Source organism: Thunnus maccoyii, chromosome 14 (genome assembly GCF_910596095.1).
Source record: "Thunnus maccoyii chromosome 14, fThuMac1.1, whole genome shotgun sequence".
NCBI lineage: Eukaryota > Metazoa > Chordata > Actinopteri > Scombriformes > Scombridae > Thunnus > Thunnus maccoyii.
Genome location: NC_056546.1, coordinates 18,578,016 through 18,604,035, shown reverse-complemented (window position 1 = coordinate 18,604,035; position 26,020 = coordinate 18,578,016). Strand labels below are relative to the sequence as shown.

Below are 26,020 nucleotides of genomic sequence, written 5' to 3'. Positions count from 1 at the left end.
TCCCGCAGGCTCCACTGCAGATGTATATATAAAACATTTTTTCACAGTTTGCCAGAAGAACAAGTTACACTGTGATGAACTTTGAAAACTCTGGGATTCAAGGAACTCACAGGCAACAACATTACATTATAGTTTGCCTTGAGAAAATAATTGGATAAGAAACGTTTGCTGCTGATAAGGTGTTATCTCTTTACTGGTATGACATTACTTATTTAGCTATAATTAAACTATATCTTATCAAAGTCAGCTATAATTCAAGCTCTGCTGACAGCCTATAAAACCCCGTAACTAAAATGATAGCCTTATAGTATGCTCTTTAAGGGACTTATAGTGTGACTACAGTGACTTATATAGCTAGGATGTAACATACAATACTTATACTCACTGCTATTGCTTATTGTAGGAGTCTAACATGTATTTTCTCATAAGGGAGTGTTTGAAACATAAGCTGCATAATACTTTCATAAAATCAATTGAATCTACAACAGAGCCCTGACAGGTGTAACCTTAACTTTTTTTTATTCATTCCCTCCAAGCACGTGGTTTGATTGGTATGCGCTCGGCGGGGAGCCTCTTTGATTTCCAGCAGCGCCAGTCCCAGAGCATGGCCAATAATGTTGCTGTGGGGCGGGGAGCAGCGCGGTCTGCAGACCCAGTCTGGCGGGGTGCCGAGGAGAGGCAGCAGGCAGCGGTGGCAGAGATGGGCTCACACCTCTGAACCACAACTCAACCTCCACTCAAGCATCTTGGAGACCTGGGACGACTAGTTTTCTTTTTTTTTTTTCTTTCTTTCTTTTTTTTTGAGGGGCTTTGCTCGTGGTGCTCATAAGGACTGGTAGACTACAGCAAACCGACAGCAGGAGCGGGAAGGTTCATAGTTGCATTCCGACGCTCAGCACTCCTGTCGTCTCACCTGCACGGCCGGTGAAGAGGTCCGCTGTATTAATAATAATGCATCCAGATAAGCACTTACCTGAACTGGTGGCCGAGAAAAACAGCTTGGACCCCTCCTTTGTGCATGCGGTGCGCCTGCTTGCAGAAGGTAAGTATCTTTTTCTAAAGCAAATCTACTCTGAGCGTTAAATATTTGTTTACCAGTGAGTCACCATATTCCCTGCGAACAAAAACACTATTGCCTAGCCTATTGGGGAAGTACAATGACCTATAGTGAAAGCTTATTTTTAAACATTGTCCTTGACTCCTAACGCTTGCTGGGTGGCAGTGAATACACTGTGGCTTGTTTAATGGGTGAATTGCCTTTTGGCTCCTGTGTAGAACTTTTTCACCATCAAGTGTGGACCTTTACTATATAGTGGGCACAGGAAGTAAAGTGTGGGTAAATTCATAGAGACATCTTCCCCCCTCCTCTGTGGCTCCTAACCCCCACTGCCCTCCAAGGTCAAGCATTGGCACGCTACACACATAAAACAAATTGGAAATGTTCACAGAGCAGTGCTGTATGGCCTCAGGATGAAAATGGTGAAAGCACTAATTGCCCTAATTGTATGATTGATTAGTTTTACACTGTGCTGTTAGATAAATAGCCCTGCCAGCTGTTGTCTATTTGTAAACACTGTTACTTCATATCAGATGAGTGTAGTTTCATCTCCTTATCAGATTAAAACAAACTGCATATTGTCAGAAAGGACTTGTTTTCTGGCAAACTTGACATCCTCCATGACTTTTCTTCATCATAAATGAAGCATAATAATCAAATATCATAAACAGTTGATATTTTTACAAGTCCCTCTGAGAGATGCAGTGCAGGCTGACATGTAAGGAATTTTATAGCAGGAGTCAAAGATTCTAGTATGCTTAAGAAATCTGTTTAATACAGTATTTAGATAACCATAGTTAAGCATCAGAATCTCCTCTCTACATCAATAAGCTGATAACTGTCATGAAGAACACAGAAGGGACTAAATGCCACGGAGACAGATGTTCTACAGTCGTTCCTCTGACTTAACGTTATGTCTTGCAGGGCTGTGTAATCAGCTTGAGCGTGCAGCATTTAAAGTACTTCTTCATACTGCAGGTAGCCTTGGTCTCATTCACATACTGAGAATGTGTGACTTTTGATGGGGAACTTGTCACTGTGAAGAGAACACAAGAACTCAGCTCGGCTTATTCAGAATGAGGATGTACCTTCTGCACTCACCAGTGTAAATTCACATTTTTTCCTCTTTTATGCCCTGATTGCACATGGTGGGTAGAAATAATCCTAAAGTAGCACCAATAAAGGTTTGCGTAACATTTCACTTTGGTGAATGAATGAATGAATAAATACTTGCTGTCACCATACACGCAAAGCTGCTCAGCTCACATACAGGCAAGCCAATCCATGTGTCAAAACAAAGTATAAACTTACGTACATTTGAACATACAATTAAATGTATTAAACATACATTTCTTCTATATGTTGACTGTAAGCCTTCAAGAAAAACGTTAAGTCTGTACAGTATGTTAACATGTACTCTACATATATCATCATGAGCAGAGCTTAACTCAAATATCATGATTATTTGGACAGTAAAATATAAAGAGCATTTCACACAGACAAGTTAACACTTTCGGTCCTCCTCTGGGACTGAATGGAAGTGTCCAATTTCCTGTTGAAATGTGTTGATGAGACACCTGACAGTTCTGCTCTTGTCGCTAACTGTGATGCAAATGGAATCATCTGTCACACGGTGCACTAGTGCCAAATTTACTGAAGGCCGACTCACATAGCCAGGATACAAACAAAAATTATGTCCTTATCATACCTGGCAGAGTGTACGGCAATTAGTGTGTAAAATGGTGTTACGCATTTATTCGCTTACTGTCATGTTTTGTTATTTATTTGTTTATTTCAGTCAGTTAAAGCAGTTTTTAGTGAATTGTTATAGATTGATAACAGATATTATCCAGATTTAGGTTGCGTATGGTTCATTTTATGCATAGTTGGGTGTTCACCTCACTTGCAGTTCCCCATAATATACAATACAGCGCAGTCAACAATACAGTATAATACACTGTAATACACTACAATAGATTAACGTCTGTATCTGTGAAAAGAATTCACTTTGCAAAGTCAAGACAGAAGATTGTATGCATCACACACAACAGGGGACAATCAGTATAATAAACTGTCAGTGTCATAATGTCAACACTGAAAATGTTCAACATAATCAGCCGTGGGCAGCATGTGAAATAATGTTCATAATTTTATCCACTTTTGTTATCGTTTTGTCAGTCTATGCCCATGGATAATGCACAATCATGCATATCAGTGGACAGCAAGATAAACTGCATTTGCAGATTTATAGATTCACAGCGATTTATCACTGAATAGCACAGCATGTAATCCTGCATTATTCACATCGCGCACAATCGTAAACAGCATAGCATGGATTTACTGCAGTCTCAGTTATCAGCTCCATATTTATGAAATGAATTACTTAGGTATTTAAATGATGTTGCCTCTAAAATTTGTGTGTCTCTTTATTTGAGCAGATTTAAAGCTGTTTGGGACAAAGCTCTTTCCTTGGACACAAGAGGGTGGCTGAGGAAAATGATTTTTTAGATGGGAGTGTAAGCGTCTTGTTTTATTTTAAAGTGAAAGTAATAGTAATAGTGAACTTTAGTCAAATACATTCAAACAAAATTGATATAACTTTAGCTGTCAACCAGTTTTCCCTTAAGGCAATCATATGATCCACCCAAAACTGTTCCTTATTGGACACTAAGTAGGCTCATTTAAATTACATATGAACCCATTTGCTCAGATTAACAGATGAAAGTCAGCTCCTTCATGTGTTTCTTTACTTCGCCTGTGACTGAAGAAAAGCGTAGTTGTTTAAAAAGCAGGTTGAAGTTGGAGACAAGAAAAGGAACCCTTTAACAGATCCCAGTGGTTTTCTTTCTGAGATGTTCGCCTACATGCCAAATAGCCCAGTCCTGCCCAGACAACCAAAGGAATTTCTAATAAGGTAAAAAGCAAAGCAGACAGAGAGAGTGGAGGCAATTGATGGACAAGGAGGGGAACATTAATCCAATTTGGCAAGTGCGCTATTCTGATTTTCAGGGTGAGGATGACATTTTTGCTCATTGTGCCCTCAGAAATGGCAGACACAATAACAATACAAATACATCTGCATGATAGGCATCTCTGAATAAAAATGAGTATATACGGAGAACCAACATCATGGCACATTTCAGGTAAAGCATAAGAAAGCAAGAGCATTAGAAACGCCTTTCATCTATTAACTTTACTACAGTGTTTTAACTTCAAGGGATTTGATGATTTTGCCAGTTTAATGTCCTTTGGATCTCAGCTTAAACTGACTTTGATGTGAAACACCACATCTTTGGAACCGTCATGCTTGTTCTCTCCCTACATTTAGTCATTCTTCTGTTGAACACTCAAACTAACACTTAAACACTGAGCTACACTTTCCTGTGGTTGTCATGTTTACACAGGGAGGACACATCCTTAGAAAAGGTGAGGTAAGCAGCAGTTAATGAGAATATTCTGCCTGCATGAATTGTATATCAATATTTCACCCACTACTTTACATGTGAATGGACCAATAAACAAATTAGGTTATTTTCTTTACCTAGTATAGTCTATGCTAGACAAGAATATAACAGATTAGACTAGAATAAAGTTAATTCTGTGACACTGATGCTCAAATCCTTTCACTTGACCCTTTCACTTAACAGTGATTAAAATAAATGAGGTAATGCAGAAACCTGTGCAATGTACTGTCACAGTTTTAGTTATACTCAGTCAGTAATGGAGAGATATAATTAGATATTGAAATGGTAAGCTTCAATGAGAGACTATAATGTAGAGATGCAACAATTAGTTGAGTAATCAATTAGCCAGTTGACAAAATTAATCATTTTGATAATCAATGAATCATTTTGAGTCATTTGTTAGGGAAAAATACTGAAATCCTCTGATTGCAGCTTCTTAAATGTGAATATTTCCAGGTTTATTTAGGCTTCTGTTGTAGTAAACTGAATATCTTTGGGTTGTGGACTGTTGGTGGGGACAAAACAAGACATTTTAGTTTGCACCTTGAGCTTTGGGAAACATTGATCGACATTTTTCACCATTTTCTGACATTTTATACACCAAACGACAAATCGTTAATGATAATAATTGTTAGTTGCAGCCCTACTGTGAAGGTGATAGCAGTTGTACTCATACTGTGAATATGTGAGACTTGGGTTGCTGCTTTTTGCACGGTACAGAATACAATTAATGTCAAATACATATTGCAAGAGCACAGGCTTTCCTGAACACATAATCAGACACACACAAGTAGCCTGCTCAGTGTTTGTCAGCCAAATCTGAAAATATAACTTTAAAAAAAGAAGCATGTCTTACCTTTTATTCATAAATTTGATCTGGATGGTGCTTCACCCTCCCTAAACTCTAAGAATTGATTTCGACTTAATCTCTCTCTCTTGTTTATAAATTGTTGATCACATTTCCATCTTGTCCATTATAGAATGGCCTGCTCAGTACCCGGCAATGACTCAACTCGTAGCGACAGATAAACACCACCCCATGTGGTACGACCTATCAAAAGGACACAAAAATTACATTTCAGGAAAGTGAGACGTTGCATTACATTTTCAGCGTTTCGCCAAGACTCTTATCAAGAGTGACTTACAATGAGTGCATGGGTCGAATACAATTAAATTCCAAGGTCACAAGCATTTCGAGCAATAGAAATGAGTGGCTGAGCCATAGCCGCAGCACTCAGACAAAAGATATTAGATATCAGATTATATTTCTGTGCCTCTTGAATGTTCACATATAATAGGGAAGTTCTAAATAAAGAAATATTAGATAGACAGAAATGGGATTTTCAAAATAAGCAAAATCAGAGACAAATACAGGAGTAACAGTGGCATCAGGTATTTCAGAAAGGAGTTAAATTATTATCTTTATGATGTTCATTATACAAGCCTTTTCATATTCTGTGGGTTCATTGGAATATATTTGGTAAATCACTTTCAATTCAGTTGTTAGGTGCAAATTTGAAGTGACCTCCAGTATATTTGATCCTTTAATGCAACAAAACATCACAACTACACTCAACATATTGGGGTGGGGGGCAACCACAAAAACTACCCATTTAATTGTGATGATCCATGTTCTCTTTCTTTTAAAATCTTTTTATGGGCTGCGCTTGAAGCTTAAGGGTTAACACACTGACCATGAACCACAACATCCCCATTTGAGTTCAGCCAGGGACTGTTCTTGCATCTCTTTCTCAATCATTCCTGTCTTCCCTCCACTGTCTATAATAAAAAGCTTAAAATGGTTCTTTTTTTGCACCCAAAATGAAATCTTTTTATTAAATTTTCTTCAAGAAAATTAAACAGAAAAAGGGCCAAGAATGCAAAAATATAAAGCAATCAGCTGGCACTCGTGGTATTTATTTGCTGTTGTTTCCTGACACCTTTACTTGGTCCCGAAAGCTTGAAACTGATATAAATTTCTGATATAAAGGAAAAGACAAATACAACGACTTGGCTATAAATCAAAATTAACAACCAAGGAAGAAGGATTAATGGGGAAAACTAAGCATAAATAACTTCATATATATACATATGTATATAAAATGAAAATATGTAAACTAAATGAAAATATGTAAACTAAAATGAATGAATGGATGGTATAAACTGATAAATAAACAAGTTATTGCTGACAGAATGACTGAATTAACATGAATGTTATCAATGAGTCAAAATTGCAATGATGGGCCAAGACTCTATCTATACTAGCTATAAAAATTTAATTTTTAAATAGCTCTTGCATCAACTCTGAGACAGAACCATAGTAGATAGTTTTCCTACTGTTTCTGTGGTGATGAATGGCTGATGGGGAGATGAACTTCCCGGAAAGCGCTGAACAAGGCGAAGCAGACTTGGGGATCCTTGGGTTGCCAGAGTGACAGCCAGATGAGAAAGCTGCAGCAGGTTAAGTGAAGCACTTTGGTTCACTGCTTTCAGGAGGGTGAATCCAGTCTCAGACTTAGTTGAGGCCACATAGTAGACACACACAGCAGGGAGTTGTCCTGGTCTCGGTGCATTCAGTGGCAGGCTGCAGAGTTGGATACATGGATTAATCAGAAGCGTCCTCGGAAAAGTCTATAAAAGTTTAACTACAAGATAAAAATAGGAGATTATGAAGATAATATACATTCAAATGGAAAACGGTGTGGCATGGCTTGTAGCTTAGGCATCTTTACAGTCTTTTGCTTCTTAGTTGAGCCTCTTTCTGGAGCTTTCAGCTTTCAGTCATAAGGATCCTTGGCGCTCTTTTGAGGGACCACATTGATTACTAATTAATTCCTTTGTGTGGAGAGAAAAACTGACCTTTAAAAAAAAGGGAGATAATTTTATTCCTATCGAATATCTGAAAATTATGCGCTTATAAATTGAACATTCACTCATTTCTGTTGCCAATGCCAATCTCATCAACACGTCATGAACCAATGAGGAAACACTGAGAAGTTGCAGTATTGATTAACCACATAAAATACAGAATAAAACCAATAAACCTTAATTTCCTAATCTGTAATTAAATCTGCATTATCCTAGCAAGCAAACCATATCTAAATAACACACACCGGTTAATATCAAATAAATCCAATGCAATAATATATGTGACTTATAATTAACACATTTTGAAGCAGAGTTTAAATTTCAATCAACTTCAACTTCAATCAATCTAATTAATAGTTCTAAAACACAGTAAAAGTGAACATTGGTTAGATAAGTTCAGTTACATATTTTTACACATTTAGTGGCATTTCTGACCAATTCAGACATTTACTGTGCATTAAGGAAAAAGGAGAGGAGGAGAGAGAGCCACTCAAAGGAATGTGGCTCCTCCCAAAATTTACAACCTAAGAGATAGTTAGATAGCAGAGGAAGAAACGGTGGCCCATCCAGGTTTGGGCAGTCTATTTGTATCTGAAAAGAAAAGCGAAGTTGTTAATTTCCAGTTCAATTTTCTCTCCATGAGTGGTGGTGAGAAGGCTCGGTTTTTAGTTCTGTCCAATGTTTCCTTGACATCCTTATGCTTTTAGGTCAGAGGTCATTGGGTCTGTGTGTGTGTGTGTTTGTGTGTGTGTGCGCCCTGCACCTACACTGACAGACTGTTAGGCCAAAAGGAATCATAATGTTTTTGAAAGAATTAAACTTTTCCTCTTATATTCCTGAGTTTTGTCCCCCTACACTATTATAATATAGGTGTGTTAGATTAGTATATTATATGTATATTTTTACAGTTATAATGTATATATAAAAGAGAAACTGAACCTATAAAGTATTACTGTATGTATATGACATCTATCAGGTAAGGACCATGTTGTCTACCATAGCTGAATTTTTGGTGGATGTTTTCTCCCTGTTTGGACTGTAAGTAACTTTAATAAATATGATTATTGAAACACCATCATGATTAAAATGTGTATAATTTGCTTGATTTTTAATATGTAATTGGTATGAATACTAATTACGTTTTCACTTCACTTTTCATCACACATTAAGCAGAGTATTTGAAGACAGCATTATAATTAGATTTAAGATTTAATACTTTATCACAGTTTCAACAGCTGAATGCAGTTTGCTTCAGTGCAGCTTGGTTAAAAACACACAAACAGCATGTGGCCAAACAGTGGCACATATTTCCAACCTCACGCATTTACATTCATCAGTCCAGAGTGGAAAAGGCTAAAGCTAATTGCACGTCTCACAGTCCATTCCCCCACCAGGTTCACTCTGCCGAGCAGAGTGCCATTACCTCTCTCTGTGTTTGATGTGAACAAACAATCAGTTATCGGAGAGTAATTAGATGGATTAATTTTTGCTCCCATTGTGAAGCCATTATTATAGATATACTATTCAGTAGGTAGAAGAAATTAGTGAATAATTAAGCTGTCTACGGGCTAATGGCAGCACTCGACAAAGGCTTTCTTTTTTGTCCCTTTACTGCAGTTGATGTAAATGCCTACAGTGCAATAAAGCAGGGGTTCTCAACATGGGCGCAGATTTGGGTATGGATAGTAGTGACATGTGTTGACATGAGTTGAAGACGCGCAAATCTGGTGCATTAGCTCCGCCTACCCTCTCTGGCAGACCAACCACTGCTGGGTGATGGAAAATGCGTCACTGACTGTGCGCCACTTGTGATTTTTCCTGGGAATGTCTCCACCAACACCAGTTCGTAATACTGCAAATGGAGGGGCTTTCATCAGTAGGCCATAGGCTCAATCACCATCGTGTTACCTCATTTGGCAATATATAGTGACTTAACAGACATTTATTTAAATGAAAATCTTCGAGATTATTACTTTAAGGCCCACCTCTGATTGTTAAAAAATTTCCGAGGACCAACTTCCCAAATAAATGAGAAAAAAACATAACGTGACAAAAAAGGAGAAAAAATAAACTGGGCTGTAAATATTTGTTTTACCACTGCCAGCTGTAATGACCAAAATAAATATTCTGCTTACCCTCAGTGAGACACTTGGGCTTGCTTTTGGGAAATAATGAGATCAAGTCATGGTGGGATGGGTGAGAGGCTGACATGCAGTGTAGCAGTCAAAGTTGCTTTCAGTTTGTTCCTTGCCTTGGATTTTGTGACAGTCACAATGGAAAACCCTGACTCACATAAATAGGTGGTGGTGAAAGGCAACAGAAATTTGATTGCTCGTTTTGACAGAGAGGGATATTGACTTACAGCCAGTATCCAGAATGATGCAAGGTCAACTTGAGTGAGCTGAAGCTTCAGGCTGCTGTCTGCTGATAGCTCCATCAGTTCATTTTCCAACACAGCGGACAGAGGCATGTCTTCTGAAGCAAGATCAACGGAGAAAGGGTCCAAAATCCAAAGGTTTCCATGTTGTGGGTCCTCTGGAAAGTAGTCTGCAAACTTTTGTGACAACTGAGTCAAATGCTGGGTTATAGCACTGGATATGTTGACATGAGGAGGCCTCCAAAGATTCACTTAGGAGTGAAAACATGTCAAATCGTCCCTCCTTGACTTTCCTGTTCCAAAAGATACGTTTTTTCTTGAAGCCCTCAATCTTGTTTGAAATCAAAAACACTGTGCTGTTGCTGCCATGCATTGATATATTGAGCTGATTTAACTGGTCAAATATATCTGATAAGTAGGCCAGTTTTGCACAAAAGTTGCCATCAGTGTAATGCTCAGCAAGAGGGGAGTGCTGCTCTTCCAGAAATGTGTGCACTTCTTTTCTCAGTTCCAAAGGGCAATTAAGCACACATCCTCTTAAAAGTCATCTCACTTCACTGTGGTGCTGCAAATGAACTGCATCAAGTCTTTCACACAGAACAGCAGAACACCTTGAGTTGAGTGCATATTTGTTAATATAGTTCACCGTTTTCACAGTCACGTTCATGACTTCATGCAGTTCTGGTGACAGCTGCTTTGTTGCTAGTTTTTCCCTATGTAAGAAACAGTGAGTCCACTTGGCATCTGCCATTCGCTCTTGGATCTGTTTGACAAATACCCGTAGCAGGCAAATGCATGTGTGAATTCGCAAATGTGAACCTACCAGTCACAGAGCATATACTGGGCCTTAAGGACTGTGTAAAACTGAATCTAGTGAAACTGATAAGGAGTGTGGGGATGACAGACAGCAGCCATGCCATTCTGGTGGAGTATCAGGATGTATTCAATGGCCCAGGATGCCTGAAAGAACCATACCACATAGAAATCAAACCAGATGCTACCCCTGTCATATATTCCCCAAGGAAGATATCTGTGTCACCCACAAAGATGGAAGTCATTGCAAAAGTAGACAAACCAACAGAGTGGATGAATTCCATGATAATGGTGGAAAAACCCAATGGCAGCCTACAAACCTGTGTGGACCCAAAAGAGCAAAGTACTGCCATATGGAGACAGTTGTGGATACTGGCAAATACCACTCACAGAGGACTCGTCATATCTAACCACCTTCATCACGCCATTTGGAAGATAGAGAAACTTGCGTTTACCATTTGGAATAAACAGTGCAAAGGACAAAGATAAATATGACAGGAGACTAAGACAAGTGCTGGAGAGAGCCAGAAAAATAAACCCGAGGTTCAACAGGGAGAAGAGCCAGATAGGCATCCAGGAAATGAAATACCTGGATCACATTCTAAGCCAAGACAGAATCAAACCTGACCCCAGTTAAGTACAGGCTGCCACGAAGATGGAGACACCAGAAGACAGACCTGCACTAGAGAGATTTCTGGGTATGGTAACATACCATAACAAAATTCATACCACACCTCTCAACACTTACTGAACCACTGAGAGAACTGCTGCGGAAAGAGGCGGCATGACACTGGAACGAAAGGCATGAAGAAGCAATGAACAACATCAAAGAGACTCTTGTGAATAGGGGACAAACATCAATCAGAAACTATGATGTCAGGCAGCCAGTGAAACTATTGGTCGACGCATCAAGGCTAGGTGATTTGCTAATGCAGAATGGCACAGCAGTCACATATGCTTCAAAAGCATTGACCAAGGCGCAAGTCAACTATGTTCAAATTGAGGAAACGCTTGCTATTGTGTTTGGATGCCACCAGTTCATATATGTCAAAATAACAGAGGTTAAAACAGATCACAAGCCACTAGTGTCCATATTCAAGAAACCAACTGGAAGTGCCTCACCAAGGATACAGAGAATCCTTCTGAAACTACAACCCTACCAGCTAAATGTCATACACAAGCCAGAAAAAGAAATGTACGTGGCCGACACACTTTCCAGGGCGCACCTTAGTCACAGATGATGACTCAGACCCTGGTGACAAACTGGAGGAGGAAGCTCAAGTACACCACAACATGAGTCAACTACCGGTGAGTGAAAACAAAATGGAGACAATATACAAAGTAACACAGAGGGACACCATGCTATCAGCACTGAGAACAATGCTAAAACAGGGCTGGCCTGGGGAGAGAAAGGATGCTCCAGCACAAATCAGGGAGTACTGAAACTATAGAGAAGAGTTGTGTGAAAGGGGGGGGATCATGATGAAAAGTGTTGAGATAACAGTACCACAAACACTAAGGAGAGACGTGCTGAAGGCAATTCACGCTGGTCATTTTGGCATTGAAAAATGAAAACTCTGGGCTAGGGAGCTCCTATTTCTTCACAGAAACACACAGCAGAAAGACACACTCATTCCACATGAAACACTGCAAAGACCGTGACAGATTCTGGGGACAGACTTGTTCTTATGGCCCGGACATGATTTTCTGATTGCGACAGATTACTACTCTCAATACTGGGAGATGGCACAGCTACCAGACACAAAGGCAGCCACTGTGATTCGATTCACAAAGTCTATATTGGCCAGACATGGAATCCCAGATGAGATCAAATCAGACAATGGACCCCAATACTCACAAGAGTACAAGAAATGCAGCCAAGAATGGAACTTTAAGCATAAAACTGTGTCCCCGAGACATGCTCAGTCAAATGGACTTGTAGAGAAGAGTATGCAAACAGTCAAAAGAATACTGAACAGAACAGACTTTGATGGATGGATGGATGGCTCAGACCCATATGTGGGATTTCTGGAGTATCGTAACTCACCCATAGGAGACTGTGGATCACCTGCTCAGATGGTAATGGGCAGATATTTGAAGTCATTCATACTAGGGTTGTAGTCTCTTGGTCGACTAGTTGATTAGTTGGTCGATATGCTCTCGTCCGACTAAATTCTCATTGGTCGAATAATCTCCGTGTTACTTTCATAATGAGAAAGTGCTACATCAATAGCTTTCTAGGATTAATCCATTATTTCCTGTAGCGTTGTCCTCCCCGTTGTTTTCATAACTTTGAACTCGCCCAAACTAATGGAGACTGCTGGGTCAAACTGTACTCAACGTTTACCAAACGTTTACTGAACGCACTGAACGTTTGCTGAATCAGTGTTTCTCTCACAAGTATAACATTGAGAACCCCCGTCAGGCCAAAAAAATATTTTTTAATGCCAGAATTAACGCCAAATATCCATTCATTTGGAAATCATTAGTGTTCGGGAGCCTCTGTGCAGCCTTGTTCGGTATGTGAGTCAACCTCTGTGTCGTTGCCTGGAAAAGTATTGGTAGCGTAACTCTGTTAAGTAATACGGCATTGCGTAGTATGTTTGCATAGTGAGTGGGAACGACTTATCGATTAGTTGAAGATTATGTACGATTTTAGTCGACCAAGATTTTCTTTGGTTGACTACAGCCCTAATTCATACATATGTTGGGAGAGACATCTTTTGCCAAGGATACACAAGACGAACAAGGAGGTTTGCAGGGTAATGGAGACACAAAAGCAAAGAGAGAAGGCTCTATATGACAGAACAGGGAGAGACCTGGCAGCAATGCATAACGCAGTGTTGTAGTGCTTGAGTCCAGGACTCGGACTCGAGTCTGACTCAAGTCCTGATTTTCAGGACTTGTGACTCAACTCGGACTTGAGCAATGATGACTGGGACTCGGACTTGGACTCAAGTATCGACTGCATACGGACCTGGAAGTTGGAGACAAGGACTCGGGCTTGTTAATTGATAAAGAAGTAAAAGTTTTGTTTGTTTGTTTGTTTTTGTTAGTTCTTTGGTAATAGGCCCTTCTAATTTGGCATAAGATATTAGCTATATTAATTAGAGATGCACTGATTGATCATCCACTGATCTAAAACGGACAGTTTTCAGCTAATCGGACATCTGTGACTGGCAGATCTGTGTCATATATTGCCAAATATTATATATATTGTCAAATTTTCTGCACTATGGTTCATGTCACGCACACAGTGGCAAAATAAAAGTCCAAAAATAAAAAAACCCTCATATTTAATTCTTATAAAGAAAGAAAATCAGAATCGGAATTGGTAGGTCAAACTTTTAAAAAATTGGAAATCAGAATCAGCCAAGAAAATTGCAATCGGTGCATCACTAATATTAATATGAAATGGTAACTGCTGTGTCATTTTTGTTTAATGTAGACCTTTTTTATTTGTATGTCAGCTCCTACCTGCATCTTCAACTAGCGGAAGTTTGAAGTTATTTTATCCAGTAATTTGGTATCTGCAGTTATTCTGTAATGTTCGTTTGCTGGTTTTGCAGGTTATTCAAGATTTCTGGTTTGTCAGCCAGCTTTGCAAAACAAAAACTGAGCAGAGTTAAAAGGGAGGGATGCTTACTGTGTGCATTATTTGTCGACACAAAGCACATGTCAGATTCTAGGACATCCAGCTCTGTCTGGTGTTATGATGTGCTCTGTTTTTATCAAATCAAATGTCTGTGGAGCTGGACAGGAGATTAATGAAACCTACAGCATGTTGGGTAAGGAAATTAATTTTTTGATTGGGTTCATGATGATAAAATGTGTTGCTGTATTTCAATGTGAAGTTTTCTTTTGATTGATGTTTCTCTGTTGACTAGGAAAAAAATAATAACCTCAGCATTTTAGTACTGTATGGAGAAAATGAGATGTCTTGAAAGCACACACATTTTACAAACCACTCTTATTAAGAAGCAGAACAGACTGCATGCTTTAGTAGTGCAGACTTTAATAGCAAACAACAACTGAAATCCAATAAAGCAATGATGTGAGGATAAACAGTTCAAAGGAAACAGCCGAATAGTAAACATATTATCTCAACAAATAGAGGCAGCTCCCGTTTAAGAGTTTTATATGAAACAACATGCTATTGAATTGCATACATGCTACTTTTTAATGACAGTGGCTCAAACAATGTCGGATTACGCTTTTGATATTTTCTTTTCAGATAACTATGGCAGAGTTTCTAATAATTTTTGGATTGCTGGAAAAATACATTTTTTCTTCAGTACCTGAATGTACACAGGAGATGCTCGAAGAAGAGAGTCTTATTTTCCAAACATCTCAGTTAGTTGTAATGCTAAAAAATCTGATGTCGGAATTTCTAATATTTTCTAATAGAAGCCAGTGCTTATTTAATTATGAATACAGTTTTGTCACAATTTAAAATAGTAAACTTATTGAATTTTTAATGGTATCCAGGATAAATGAACTTCAAACTGTTCCTCAGTTTGTGTTAATGCTCTGTGTTGCTGCATACAGACCCAAAGCAGATGTATTTAACCTTAAGCTATGGTAGGCTGACTGAGCACTTTTTCTCTTTTTCAGCAAAAACCTTGTCCTCTGACTTGAACAGTTGCACACATTTATCTGGTAGCTGCCCAGCTAAACCACAGTTTTCTTTTTTCATCCTTGGCTTCTGAGCAGCTCCGCCGAAGCAGTTTGGGCAGAGCAACAGAGGGGATCAAGAGCACCAGAATAGTCGCTGAGTGTGTTTTACTCATTCACTTCGCCCAGTGAGATTTTTTTCATCCTGTGTGAGGACTGAAAGCAGTGACCTTCAAAGCACATTCTTGCGTCTCTGATCTTTAGGCTCCTGTCACTCCCTACCACATATCTGACAAAGATGATGCTAGTGTGAACGTTTCTCAGCATTCATACATTGTAAGCTCCTTTTCCTCTCCCTTTCCCTCCCTCCTTCTCTCTCTGTCACACAAACACAATCTTCTTCTGAGTTCACTGGCAGGCTGCGGACCAGAATAAAGGTGTTTCCCATTATACACTGTTCCAGAGGATAATCATCCTCATGGTACATAAAAACATCATTACTTTATACAAATGAAATGAACACTATGCCCGTTGGAAAGTGAAACACAATGAAAACATAACCCAAAACAAATTCTCTTCCACATGCAAAAGACCAGAACTAATCTGTGAAGATATCAAGAAACAAATCCTTGATGAAAGCTAGCTGGGACTGAGAATCTACTACAAGCATGAAAAGCACATTTAAATCCAGATGAGCTTTATTTGATGTGGTATGACTTTACCAAATACACATGAAAATGTACTTTTATACATCAGCATGGCAACATGCTCACAATGGTATGCATGGTAACATGCTGATGTTTAACAGTTATAATGTTTACCATGTTCAATATCTTAATTTAGCTTGTTATCATGTGAACATTTGCTAATTAGCACTAAACACAAAATAGAGATGAAGCTGATGGGAATGTCATTGGTTTGCATTTGGTCATAAAGTATTGGAGAAACCGACATTCTGACCTGATGGTGGCACTAGATGAACAGTCAAGGGGATCACCAAAGTTACAATTCACCCTGAGGGTAGCATTTAAGTCAAACTGAAATTAAACTTTTCATTAAACGACTCTTTATGTCTACTACAGCACACATATCTGCTCTGTAAATCACATGTCCTGTGTTCTCCTTTGAGAAAAAAATCAGAAACCAAAAGAGAGAAATTTATATTTTAAATGATTTGATTTAATGATTGTACCCCATAGTTTTACATTATTTTGATGAAATACTGTTCCGCCATCCACATGCACAGCTGGAGTCCTTTTTTTTTTGATACAACAAATCAAGTCTTGAATAAAGCGATAACATGGCGTTTGATAATAGGCAGACGGTCACACTGAGCCTGATAGCTTCCTGCTACACAACACAAGAGCCACAGACTCTGAACAACAACCCACATTAGCTTTCCTGCTAAAGTGTCCTTATCTAACTTACAAACATGAACACACACCTTGTTCTGCACCTCAGCTTGTTGAACAAGCCACCAAACAAATATTCACTGGGGAAAAGTGCAGTACTAATGTCAGTTAGCAGACTAGGCAGCTAATTAGCTGCTCAGCTGCATCACAGTAAACAGCATGTTAACATACCTGAAAATGTCACTTCGGTCCAGTTAGATACTGGTTTGGTCATTGCACTTCAAAATCCCTGTTAGCAACACACTGTCTGCCCATGACTTGTATTTACAGCTGTTTGTTTACTCTGTCTCCATTCAGTTTGGAGTAATACTGTTAGGCTGCCAGGCTATTAATACAAAACTATTAACAATACATTTAAAAAACATGTTGACGTTATTTTTGACTGCAAAGAGGGGTGATTGAATGTGATTTCAGTTGGACTTTAATGTCTGTACCAAATGTCATGGCAATCCATCCAATAATTGTAGAAATATTGACTCTGGACCAAAAATTTCAACCTTATGTTGGTGCTAGCGGAAAAGTAAAGGGGATCACCAAAGTCAGTAGAATTAATCATCTGGGAATCAAGAATGTCTGTAAAAAATTTTGTGCCAATCCATCATTTCAGTGTAAACATATTTCACAGGATATTCTCCTCCATATGTATACTTTATATTTCATATTGTCATTGTCATTGTACTGTACCCTGTCTACTGTATATACTGTAAAGCACAGCTAGTTCAAAATATGCATGTGTTTGCACAAGACAGGTTGTGTTTGATTAATCACCTCAGGCAAGCCACATAAATGCTATTTTTAACAGGCATATTTTGTAAGCTCCTGCTATCCTGGGACCCCTCTTGTGTAAAGTGTCACATAAGGAGGCATGACTCAGCCGTGTTGACTGGAATAAGAGGTTAAAGGGGTTCAATCTGTTTACTTGTGGTTTCAGCAAGAGGTTTTCAGGCACAGCCTGTACACAGTGGTAGGCGATGTTGTTGTGAGTAAGCTTTACCTGTTCACAGATTTCACTGGGTTTAAATGATACAATCCTTTCTATTACAACTTGACTGGGAAAAATACACTTGTGAATGTTTTTGACATGAGTCTAAACGATATGTATAATATGGTGTCTGATTTGATCTGATTGATTCTTCCATCTGGCGCTGACACACAATCTCACATACAGTTTGCTTAATAACCTCAGTGACATTTTGAAACATTCATTTGCACTCTTTCATTTAGACGACCTCTAATTTTGAGACAACTTTGTAGCTTTAATGTGAGTCGTCTGAGACAAACTGCGAAAAAAAGCAGGGAAAGCGTGTCCCAATTTAAATGATCTTTCTCGGACTATCAGGCACAATCAGAGAGATTGTGTCAGGCTGGTAGAAATCAGTGCATTTCAGGCTTTTGGAGTAACTTGTGTGATTTAACAGACAACAGCAATATCGAACAAATGACATTCTCACATTTTCTGTGTAAAACTAAAACCACTGGCCATTAGAAATTGTAATGAGTGAATGCTGGAACAGCTTGGAACAAAGGGATCATTAAGCTGGAGTTATGGATGTCCAGAAGATCATGCTGAGGAACAGTCTCAGAAGGACTCTTAACTGGGAAAATAAACCAGAACATTATTCCATCATGGCAATACAATTTCCTCACAGAAAGAGCTTTCAGTCATTAGTCCACTTCCTTCCTTTGTCAAAACTGGCAAGAAGAGAGAAATGCTGCACAGGGAGGGCAAAATAAAATCTTTCTTGGTACTTAAAACTTTCTATATTTTTCTTATTGTCAACAAATCTCATATACAGAGCCAAACCAACAATGAACTTGCAAGTGTTCTTTGTGTATCCAAAGCCTGATATATCTTATTCCTCTGTGTCCAAAAACTATTAAAAACACAATGTGCCACATTGTTGCACTGGGTAACATATTCCTTGGCCCCAAAGATTACGGTCACAGTACTTTGTTTAGAAACAGTGATCATGTTTTAAGTCTCTAAGAGCTGTTCCATGTAAGACAGACGCCACTGCGCATGCACGGGAACGTGGTTCCATTTACAGAGCTTTGCTAGCTTGTTGTGCTACATATCACAACCTCTTGACTTTATTCTAAAGTTCTTTATGATGTACAATGTAATCCAAAGTCAAGAGGTTGTGATATGCTATATAACAAGCTAGCGAAGCTCTGTAAATGGAACGCGCTCATGCACACTCTGCCTTACAAGGAACTACTTTGAGACTGAAACTGTGATCACTATTATTGGTCTTTAGAGCCGTTTCTAAATAAACTAATGAGACCCATAATCTTCATGGTCAAAGAACATGTCAACCAGTGCAATAGTTTGGCTGAATGACGTGTTTTTAATAGTTTTTGGACAACATCGGTAGTCTACTGCAAAAAAAAAATCACCAGCCATATCCTTTAAGTAATTTCTTTGTCTGGCCCTCTGCTCTATAATGAAATGTCCAACTGGCCAGAGCTGGTTTTAACCTCACAGCTTTGTCCACTACACTGTTGACAGCTCAAAAAAGGGTGAAGTGCTCCAGTCTAAATGAACTCTTGAGTTTCAATATAGGGACTAAGGAGTGGTCAGTGACTTATTCTCAGTCTTGTTCAGGTTTGAGTTTTATTGCCCAGCAAGTGTGTTACAAGGCCGATAACTGTAAATCCACTGAGTATTAATTAGCAACACCCGTCTGAGGTGAACAACACATAGCTTCGTCTCTCGACCCTTAAATGTATTGTGTATTCTTGCTCAAGTGCTATAAAATGCACCATTCATGAAATATCACTGTTCAGGGTGTTCTGGGACTGTGTTGCTCTTGTCCTGCTGATACAGTACGCTGAACTAGACAGTTAATATCCACCTCTCATCTCTCATCTTATTTCAATAAGGCTGGGGACACATGAGAGGACTATTGGGCCAATTTGCACAAGATTTGCCCATCCTGCAAATTGTAAAAAGACATACTGCGGTTTAATTGGAACCAGTCATCTGCAAATATGATCTTAATGTGAGAGTTCACAGATCTAATCTTAACCACCCCAAATGACTCTTCCCCGATAACATCAGGCGTTTTATACTGTATGTTTAATCCGACATCAGCGTAAATCCTGTGCTGTGCAGGGATCAGAGACTGCTAACAGCCCATGAGAGCTCTGTTTGCAGTGAAGTGAGGCTCAGAGAGCTGAGTGTGACTGTTTGCCTCTGTTGTTATTTTGATTGGAATTATTGGATCATGAGATTACAGGGCCTGATGTAAGGACGTATCAGGAGTCAGTGGGATAATCTCATATCATCAAGTTTGCAATTTGAGCATATTTACAGCTGAGACACAAATTAATCAGCAGAATATTCATTGTGTGATGCAATGCATAGTTAAGTTTCTCATAATGTGTCCCCAGCCTCAGACTATTTGGTTGTCATGCTGCAGTTGGCTGCAAATCAGACTAGAAAATGTTGACTGATGCTCTTTTTACAAAGTTACATAATTAACTAATGATCTGTTTTATCTTTTTTTATTTTGTTTTGCTGCAGAAATTGAAAAGTATGAGGGTGATGAATCGAGAAAAGATGGTGACGTGAAGAAATACCTAGATATCATCAGCAATAAAAATATCAAGCTCTCTGAAAGAGTTCTCATTCCAGTCCAACAGTATCCAAAGGTAAGACGCAGCAGCCCTAACCAATCACACTGCACCTCTTTTGGGTATTATTTCCTGAAAAATGGACATTGTTGAGACATGAGAATGGACAATGGACACTGAGAGACATTGTTTCATTAATTTTAGCTGTCAGGCGGTGAATGGGGCTTCCTAGTCTGGGCTTGCTTCACCTGCTTCACCCTTTGCACATATACTTCTGGCACTAACAATCCCACTGAGCTCAAGCAGGCTAATAGAAAGTCATTGGGCAGTGTCTGTTTATTTTGATGTAGTCATCAAAAAACAAAGTTTTTAGTGCATTAAAGCACTCAAGGGTACAGTAAAGAACAATGACCATAAATCATTGTATGACACAGTACTCACTATTCTGAGTTATGCAATGTCAGTACTGACAGAGTTTGAAATGTAGCCTAATGAGGCGGCAACACACAGCTGCTCGTGGTGAACCTGAAGGCTTTACTGCCACTGTAATCAAGGGAAACTGCTCCACTGACATCAACACATTCATGCAACAGGCAGCTAACAATAGTGGTGTCAATATAGCAGTATAGAGTGCAGAAGAGTATATTTCAATACTATATTGATTATTTGTTCTGCTCTTCAAGTACAGTATATATACATTTTATATACTATCTGTAAACAAACACAGATCAATTCAAGTATCAGATCACTGGTACATGCATTTAGTGAGTAGGTAACATTTTTGTAAGTATTTTTTCCCCCTATGCTTTACTGTCTTTATCATTTTTTTTCTTTTAACAATACAACTTCCATTTTGATAACAAATGCCATCATTCATAACACCCATGATGATATACAGTAAGAGCTAAGTATTAAGATTCCATAAAACAAAAATGCCATTCCCTGGGTTAAACATTTCACTATAACCTGACGCACCAGATGGTTTGTTACACGGAACCATCTGAGAAGTTGTCCTTGGAAACTGTTTGGAAAAGGGCAGGTACTTTCAAAATATACTTGGCAGGTAATTGGATGAACCATCTGTCTATCACCGTCTATCACCGTCTTACCTTGCGAGGCAGCTGGATTTGCAAGATCGTGAGATCACACAAAAATGCTCTGGTAGTTCACAAGACACAAGCACATAACTTGAAGCCTGACAAGATGGATTCTAGCGTGATGTTGTGATCTCACGAATCTGGCTGGTGCACCTTGTTTTGAGTGGTGCAAACTCAACTTCCTTCCACAAAATCTGATCATAGCTTTTGGAGTGACAAAGCCAAAGCCTCCCATCACATAAAGCCTGCAGGCTCCTTTCTTCTTTAAACCAACACTATCAAATATGTGTGTACTTCACTGTCACTTTGCAACATTAATTCCATCATCAGCGGTCCCCTCTCCAAAGAGCTCAAACATATATGTTCAACCATTGCTCCACACAGTCTCTTCACTTTCTGACACTCCCTCAAGCGCTCATTTATAATGAATCACTTCTGGTCACTTTGTCACTTTGTCTCTTGTTGTCACTGCTGGTGTGAGTGTTCAAAGTAAAGCGGGTTAATGATTGATCCCCAACAAAACACTGTCAGTGTCCATTTTTCAGTCTTTGTCCTGCATACTCTCAGGTCAAGTTCTATCCCAACATCCTGTTTCATGATCTCAAAGCAGCTCCACATTTAGTTTACTTTATTGTCTGTGTTATTAGAGAAGGACTAGAGAACAGAGGATGTCAGGGGGTATAGAGGAACATTTAACTTCACCTCAGGAGCCCAGGCGATGTACTTTAGTCCAGTGAGCCCCTCAGGACACTCCATAGAAATCAATTTGCTGTTTCCTTCTCGGGATCAGTGTTGAGAAAGTAATTCAGCTGTGTTCAGGAACTCCTCACTCTATTAAATTGATTTCAAATCTATAAAAAATACCAATTGAGCCAGAGAACAGAAAACCTACAATGACTCAGGGACATCTTTCTCTTCTTTCCTCATTAAATTGCATTTTTTCTGTCCATTTGTTGTAGAATTTCTTATTAAAAAGTACTGAACATTGAATTTGCAGCAAAGATACGGTTTGTAATGTGAATAATAAAGATAAAGAAAGGGCCAGTACTGAGAACAGTATCAGTATTATCTACTGAGGTAGATAAATGAGATATAAAATATAGTGTGAAACCACATTATGATCATAAACAAATAAAATCACAGGTACAATACAGAGCCTCAGGAACCTGGTTCTGGATAATGAACATAATAGTGCCAGCCCTGCAAAGTAAGCAAAGCAGTGCAGTCCAGAGGGACAGAGCGGTTGTCCAACAATAGCCTTTGTGACCTAATTGCACAGTCAGCACCCCACAGGACTGCAGTGTCACTATCTTAAACATCTTGGTAACACTGCACTTTCAGTTAATGATAATTAGCCACATGAAGCAACTCTTTGATCAAGAGCATGCCCAGTGAAGGATGAGGAAAAACAAAACATAATGCAGACTTGATAAAGATGAAATTAAAGATGATTCACACAACATACAACTAAAAGTTTTCAGACGGGAACAGTTGCACGAGAAATTAGAGAACACATTAATTGTTATTTCAGTTTTCCTTCTTTAAGCTTTTGTACAAAGAAATACACTTGTTTAGGGCTTCATCAGAGATAAACAATCAAATACAACAAATCAATATTGGCTTTACTGCTATGAAAAATGTTATGTACACTGTGGCTCCACAGGCATTAATTCCTGCCACTTTTCACTGATCAATATATTTGACTTTTTATTCCGATGACATGTGGTCCTACCAAGAGACTCAAACTAACTGGTTTTATTTTGTTTCACACTGGAACCTCATTTTTTGTCACAGCTGTTTTCTCATGTCTAGTATTCAATAATGTCTTTTTTTCCATCACTGGTGGCAGAATAAAGTATGAAACATTATTAATCTGCTCTTTCACATTTCAGCAGGCTAACAGTGCTCATTCGTGCTTACAGCTGCCATCATGCTGGAAAGTGATTAAATGCAAAGTAATTAAATTATTACTTGGGAGAATTCTTCTGGACGGTTTCAGATTTGACGAAGTGACGCTTGGAAGATTAATGTCATCTAACAGTGAAACAACCAGTGCTGATGAAATCATTCTATATAGTGTACTGACAGACACACATTGTAAGCCGTTTTCACTGCAGACATTTTGATATGTTAAAGCAGGAAAGGCACAGATGCAATTAATGAATAATAATAATTAATTGTGACTGAATTCCAGAAACAACGTTTCAAGTGATCATTTTAACCCAAACTATGATCTTTTCCCAACCCTAACCAAGTGGTTTTTGTGCCTAAACCTAACCAGACCTTAACCATAGCATTTTCACACATTAAATAATTATTTATGTAATTATTTTTTAACAGTGACTTGTAACGGTTTTGGAAAGCAGCATATTACGCTCCTATGGGTTGTTCTGAAAATGCTCCTATGGGTTGTTCTGGGGTGCAGGTACAATCGACCTATGTGGTCGTTTAATTATGAGGACGTGTTGGAATGGAACTGAGCCATCGTTAATGTTATCAGTTCCAGCTGTGCTTCTCCTGCATGACAAATCAAAATGTCTGTTGTGAAAAAGGCCTATTGTGCATGCTGGCTCACTGACACTCCTTAATACAGTGGTTCTCAAACTTTTTCACATCAAGGACCCCTGTAGGTCGCTGGACCCCACTTTGAGAGCCACTGCCTTAATGAAAAGAAAAGAGAAAACAGCCATCATTAATGTTATTTGTTCCACCTGTGCTTCTCCTGCTATGACAAGTCTAAATATCTACTGTGAATAAGGCTGTTTTGTCTTTTTCTATGTTTAATTAGAAATATGATATATGAAATATGTCCTTTATCACAGTATATATACATGTATGTCATGATATTGATATATATCATGATATAGTAAAGTTTGATTATCTTTTGGTTTTGGACTATTGGTTGGACAAAACCAACCATTTGAGCTCTGGAAAATTATGGTGACCATTATTTAACTATTTTCTGACATCTTATAGACTAAACAATTAACCAATTAATTGAAAATATAATTGGCATAATAATAAAACATTTTACCTACAGCCCTACCTTAATACCTCTGTTAAAGAGATAGATATAGGTATGGCAAAATCTCTTACTAGATAAATTATACACAGTATATATTGTTATATCGACCACCCCAAACCAATCTGTAAACCAAACTCATAGATTGGGCTATACATTTTAATGTCAGCATCTGAAATGCTGGAGAGCTGACAAAGAAACATATTTGCTCAAAAAATAGGATTCATGCATTTGCAACCTTGCTGCTGTCAGTAAAACCGTAGGATTATTTTACCCCAACTTCTATATATCAGTACATATGTAAGTAAAGAAACTTTTGAGTTAAATTTCATGAAACTGTAATCAAAGATATGCTTTGGCGGTGTGCACGCTGTTTGAGTTTGGCTTACAGGGTTCTGTAATTGGTTTAAATTTCAAACTTGGGAAAGCTGCAGCTGCTACACTGCTGTTCTATTTGGATAAAACCTGGAGGGATAATGCATCTTGTTACAGACTGGCCCTGGCTGTATATATCATTCATATGCGAGGACTTGTGTGTTTTGTGCACCACTGTAAAATCTACATTAGTTTGCTGTCATTTTACAGCCTGACAAGATAAAGGAATTTGCCCTTGAGGCCTTCCTCCAATAACCTTACCATCACTTTTTATCTTTGATCTCTGAAAAAGTGATGAAACCTTGAAAACAGGGTTGACCTTGGTTAATGGGAGAAGAGGAGGTACATCTGTACCTGTCCTGTTTTGACATGCAAACAACAGGGCTCTAACGGAAGTTTTGAAATTGTATGCAGAAATCACTATTTACTCAGCAAAAAATATGATTAAGATAATCAGCAAAGTCATTTTAATTATCGCTTAACTAGAATTTATATTCTACTGTTTAATGAGACAGCTTGATTAGCATCTCATAACCTTGGGGCATGAAATGGATTTTCAATGGTGGATGCTGTCTGTTAGTATAGTGCTGGGACTATTCTGCATGTCTGCATGTGAGAATGTTACCAAAATGATTGGTGGCCTCTTACTGAATAAATTTGATTTATTTAAAAACAACATGGACACGTTTCTGGTCTTGTCAAACATTGACTAGCTAGTTTTACCTCGGCAGAGTGATTGTTTTAACTATTCTGCAGGTACATACACAACCCACAACACATTCAATTGTATTTTGTCCTTGTGGGCACCACAATTTTGAGCTTATCAGTCTTAGGTTATTGTGACCTTTAAATAGTGCTGCAGCTGTGCTCTGCCCATAGAGAAATTCAATTTTTTGTCCACCCAGAGATGTCAGTGTCCCAAAGAAAGGCCTATCATGTGGAAAGGTGTTTTGCTTAGATAAGTGCTGAATATAGTAGAGGCGTACAGAGTGTGAATTAAAATTAAGCACTTGTACGATAGCATCACAGTCCCACTTTGGGATCCCACTGAGTTAGTGTTTGTATGACTTTGTCTGCCACAATGCTGCTCATGAGATATAATAAAGATAAATTGCCTCCAAATGTTAAAAACCTTCCCACATATACAATGATCCAACTCTATACTGAAAACAAATTTTCAGTATGTAGTGCAGTCACTCAGGAATCAAGTAATATGTCAGTATGCGGACTACATTCACTTGATTTTTTGAGTATGTTGCTGATTGACACTATTGTCCCACAATGCAGCACTTCACAAAAATTGTGTAGCTGCTCACAGCTGGAAAAAAAATTCAAGCAAATTGCA

The 26,020-nt window shown here is 38.6% G+C and overlaps 1 protein-coding gene and 1 long non-coding RNA gene across 9 annotated transcripts in view; one reads left to right on the top strand and one right to left on the bottom strand.

Moving 5' to 3' along the window:
- Positions 1-26,020, top strand: part of khdrbs2 (KH domain containing, RNA binding, signal transduction associated 2) — a 75,726-nt gene continuing 49,706 nt past the window's right edge. For all 8 annotated transcript variants that reach the window (XM_042432690.1, XM_042432691.1, XM_042432685.1 and 5 more), the window contains exons 1-2: positions 1-1,042; positions 20,132-20,259. In XM_042432690.1, coding sequence (XP_042288624.1) covers positions 952-1,042; positions 20,132-20,259 — 219 coding nt within the window. In that variant the 5' untranslated portion in view covers positions 1-951. The remainder of the gene's footprint in view (positions 1,043-20,131; positions 20,260-26,020) is intronic.
- Positions 1,675-7,099, bottom strand: LOC121911326. The gene is made up of 3 exons (XR_006099830.1): positions 6,859-7,099; positions 5,378-5,572; positions 1,675-2,093 (listed from the first exon to the last, which is right to left on the bottom strand). It is a non-coding gene; the product is annotated as an uncharacterized LOC121911326 (long non-coding RNA).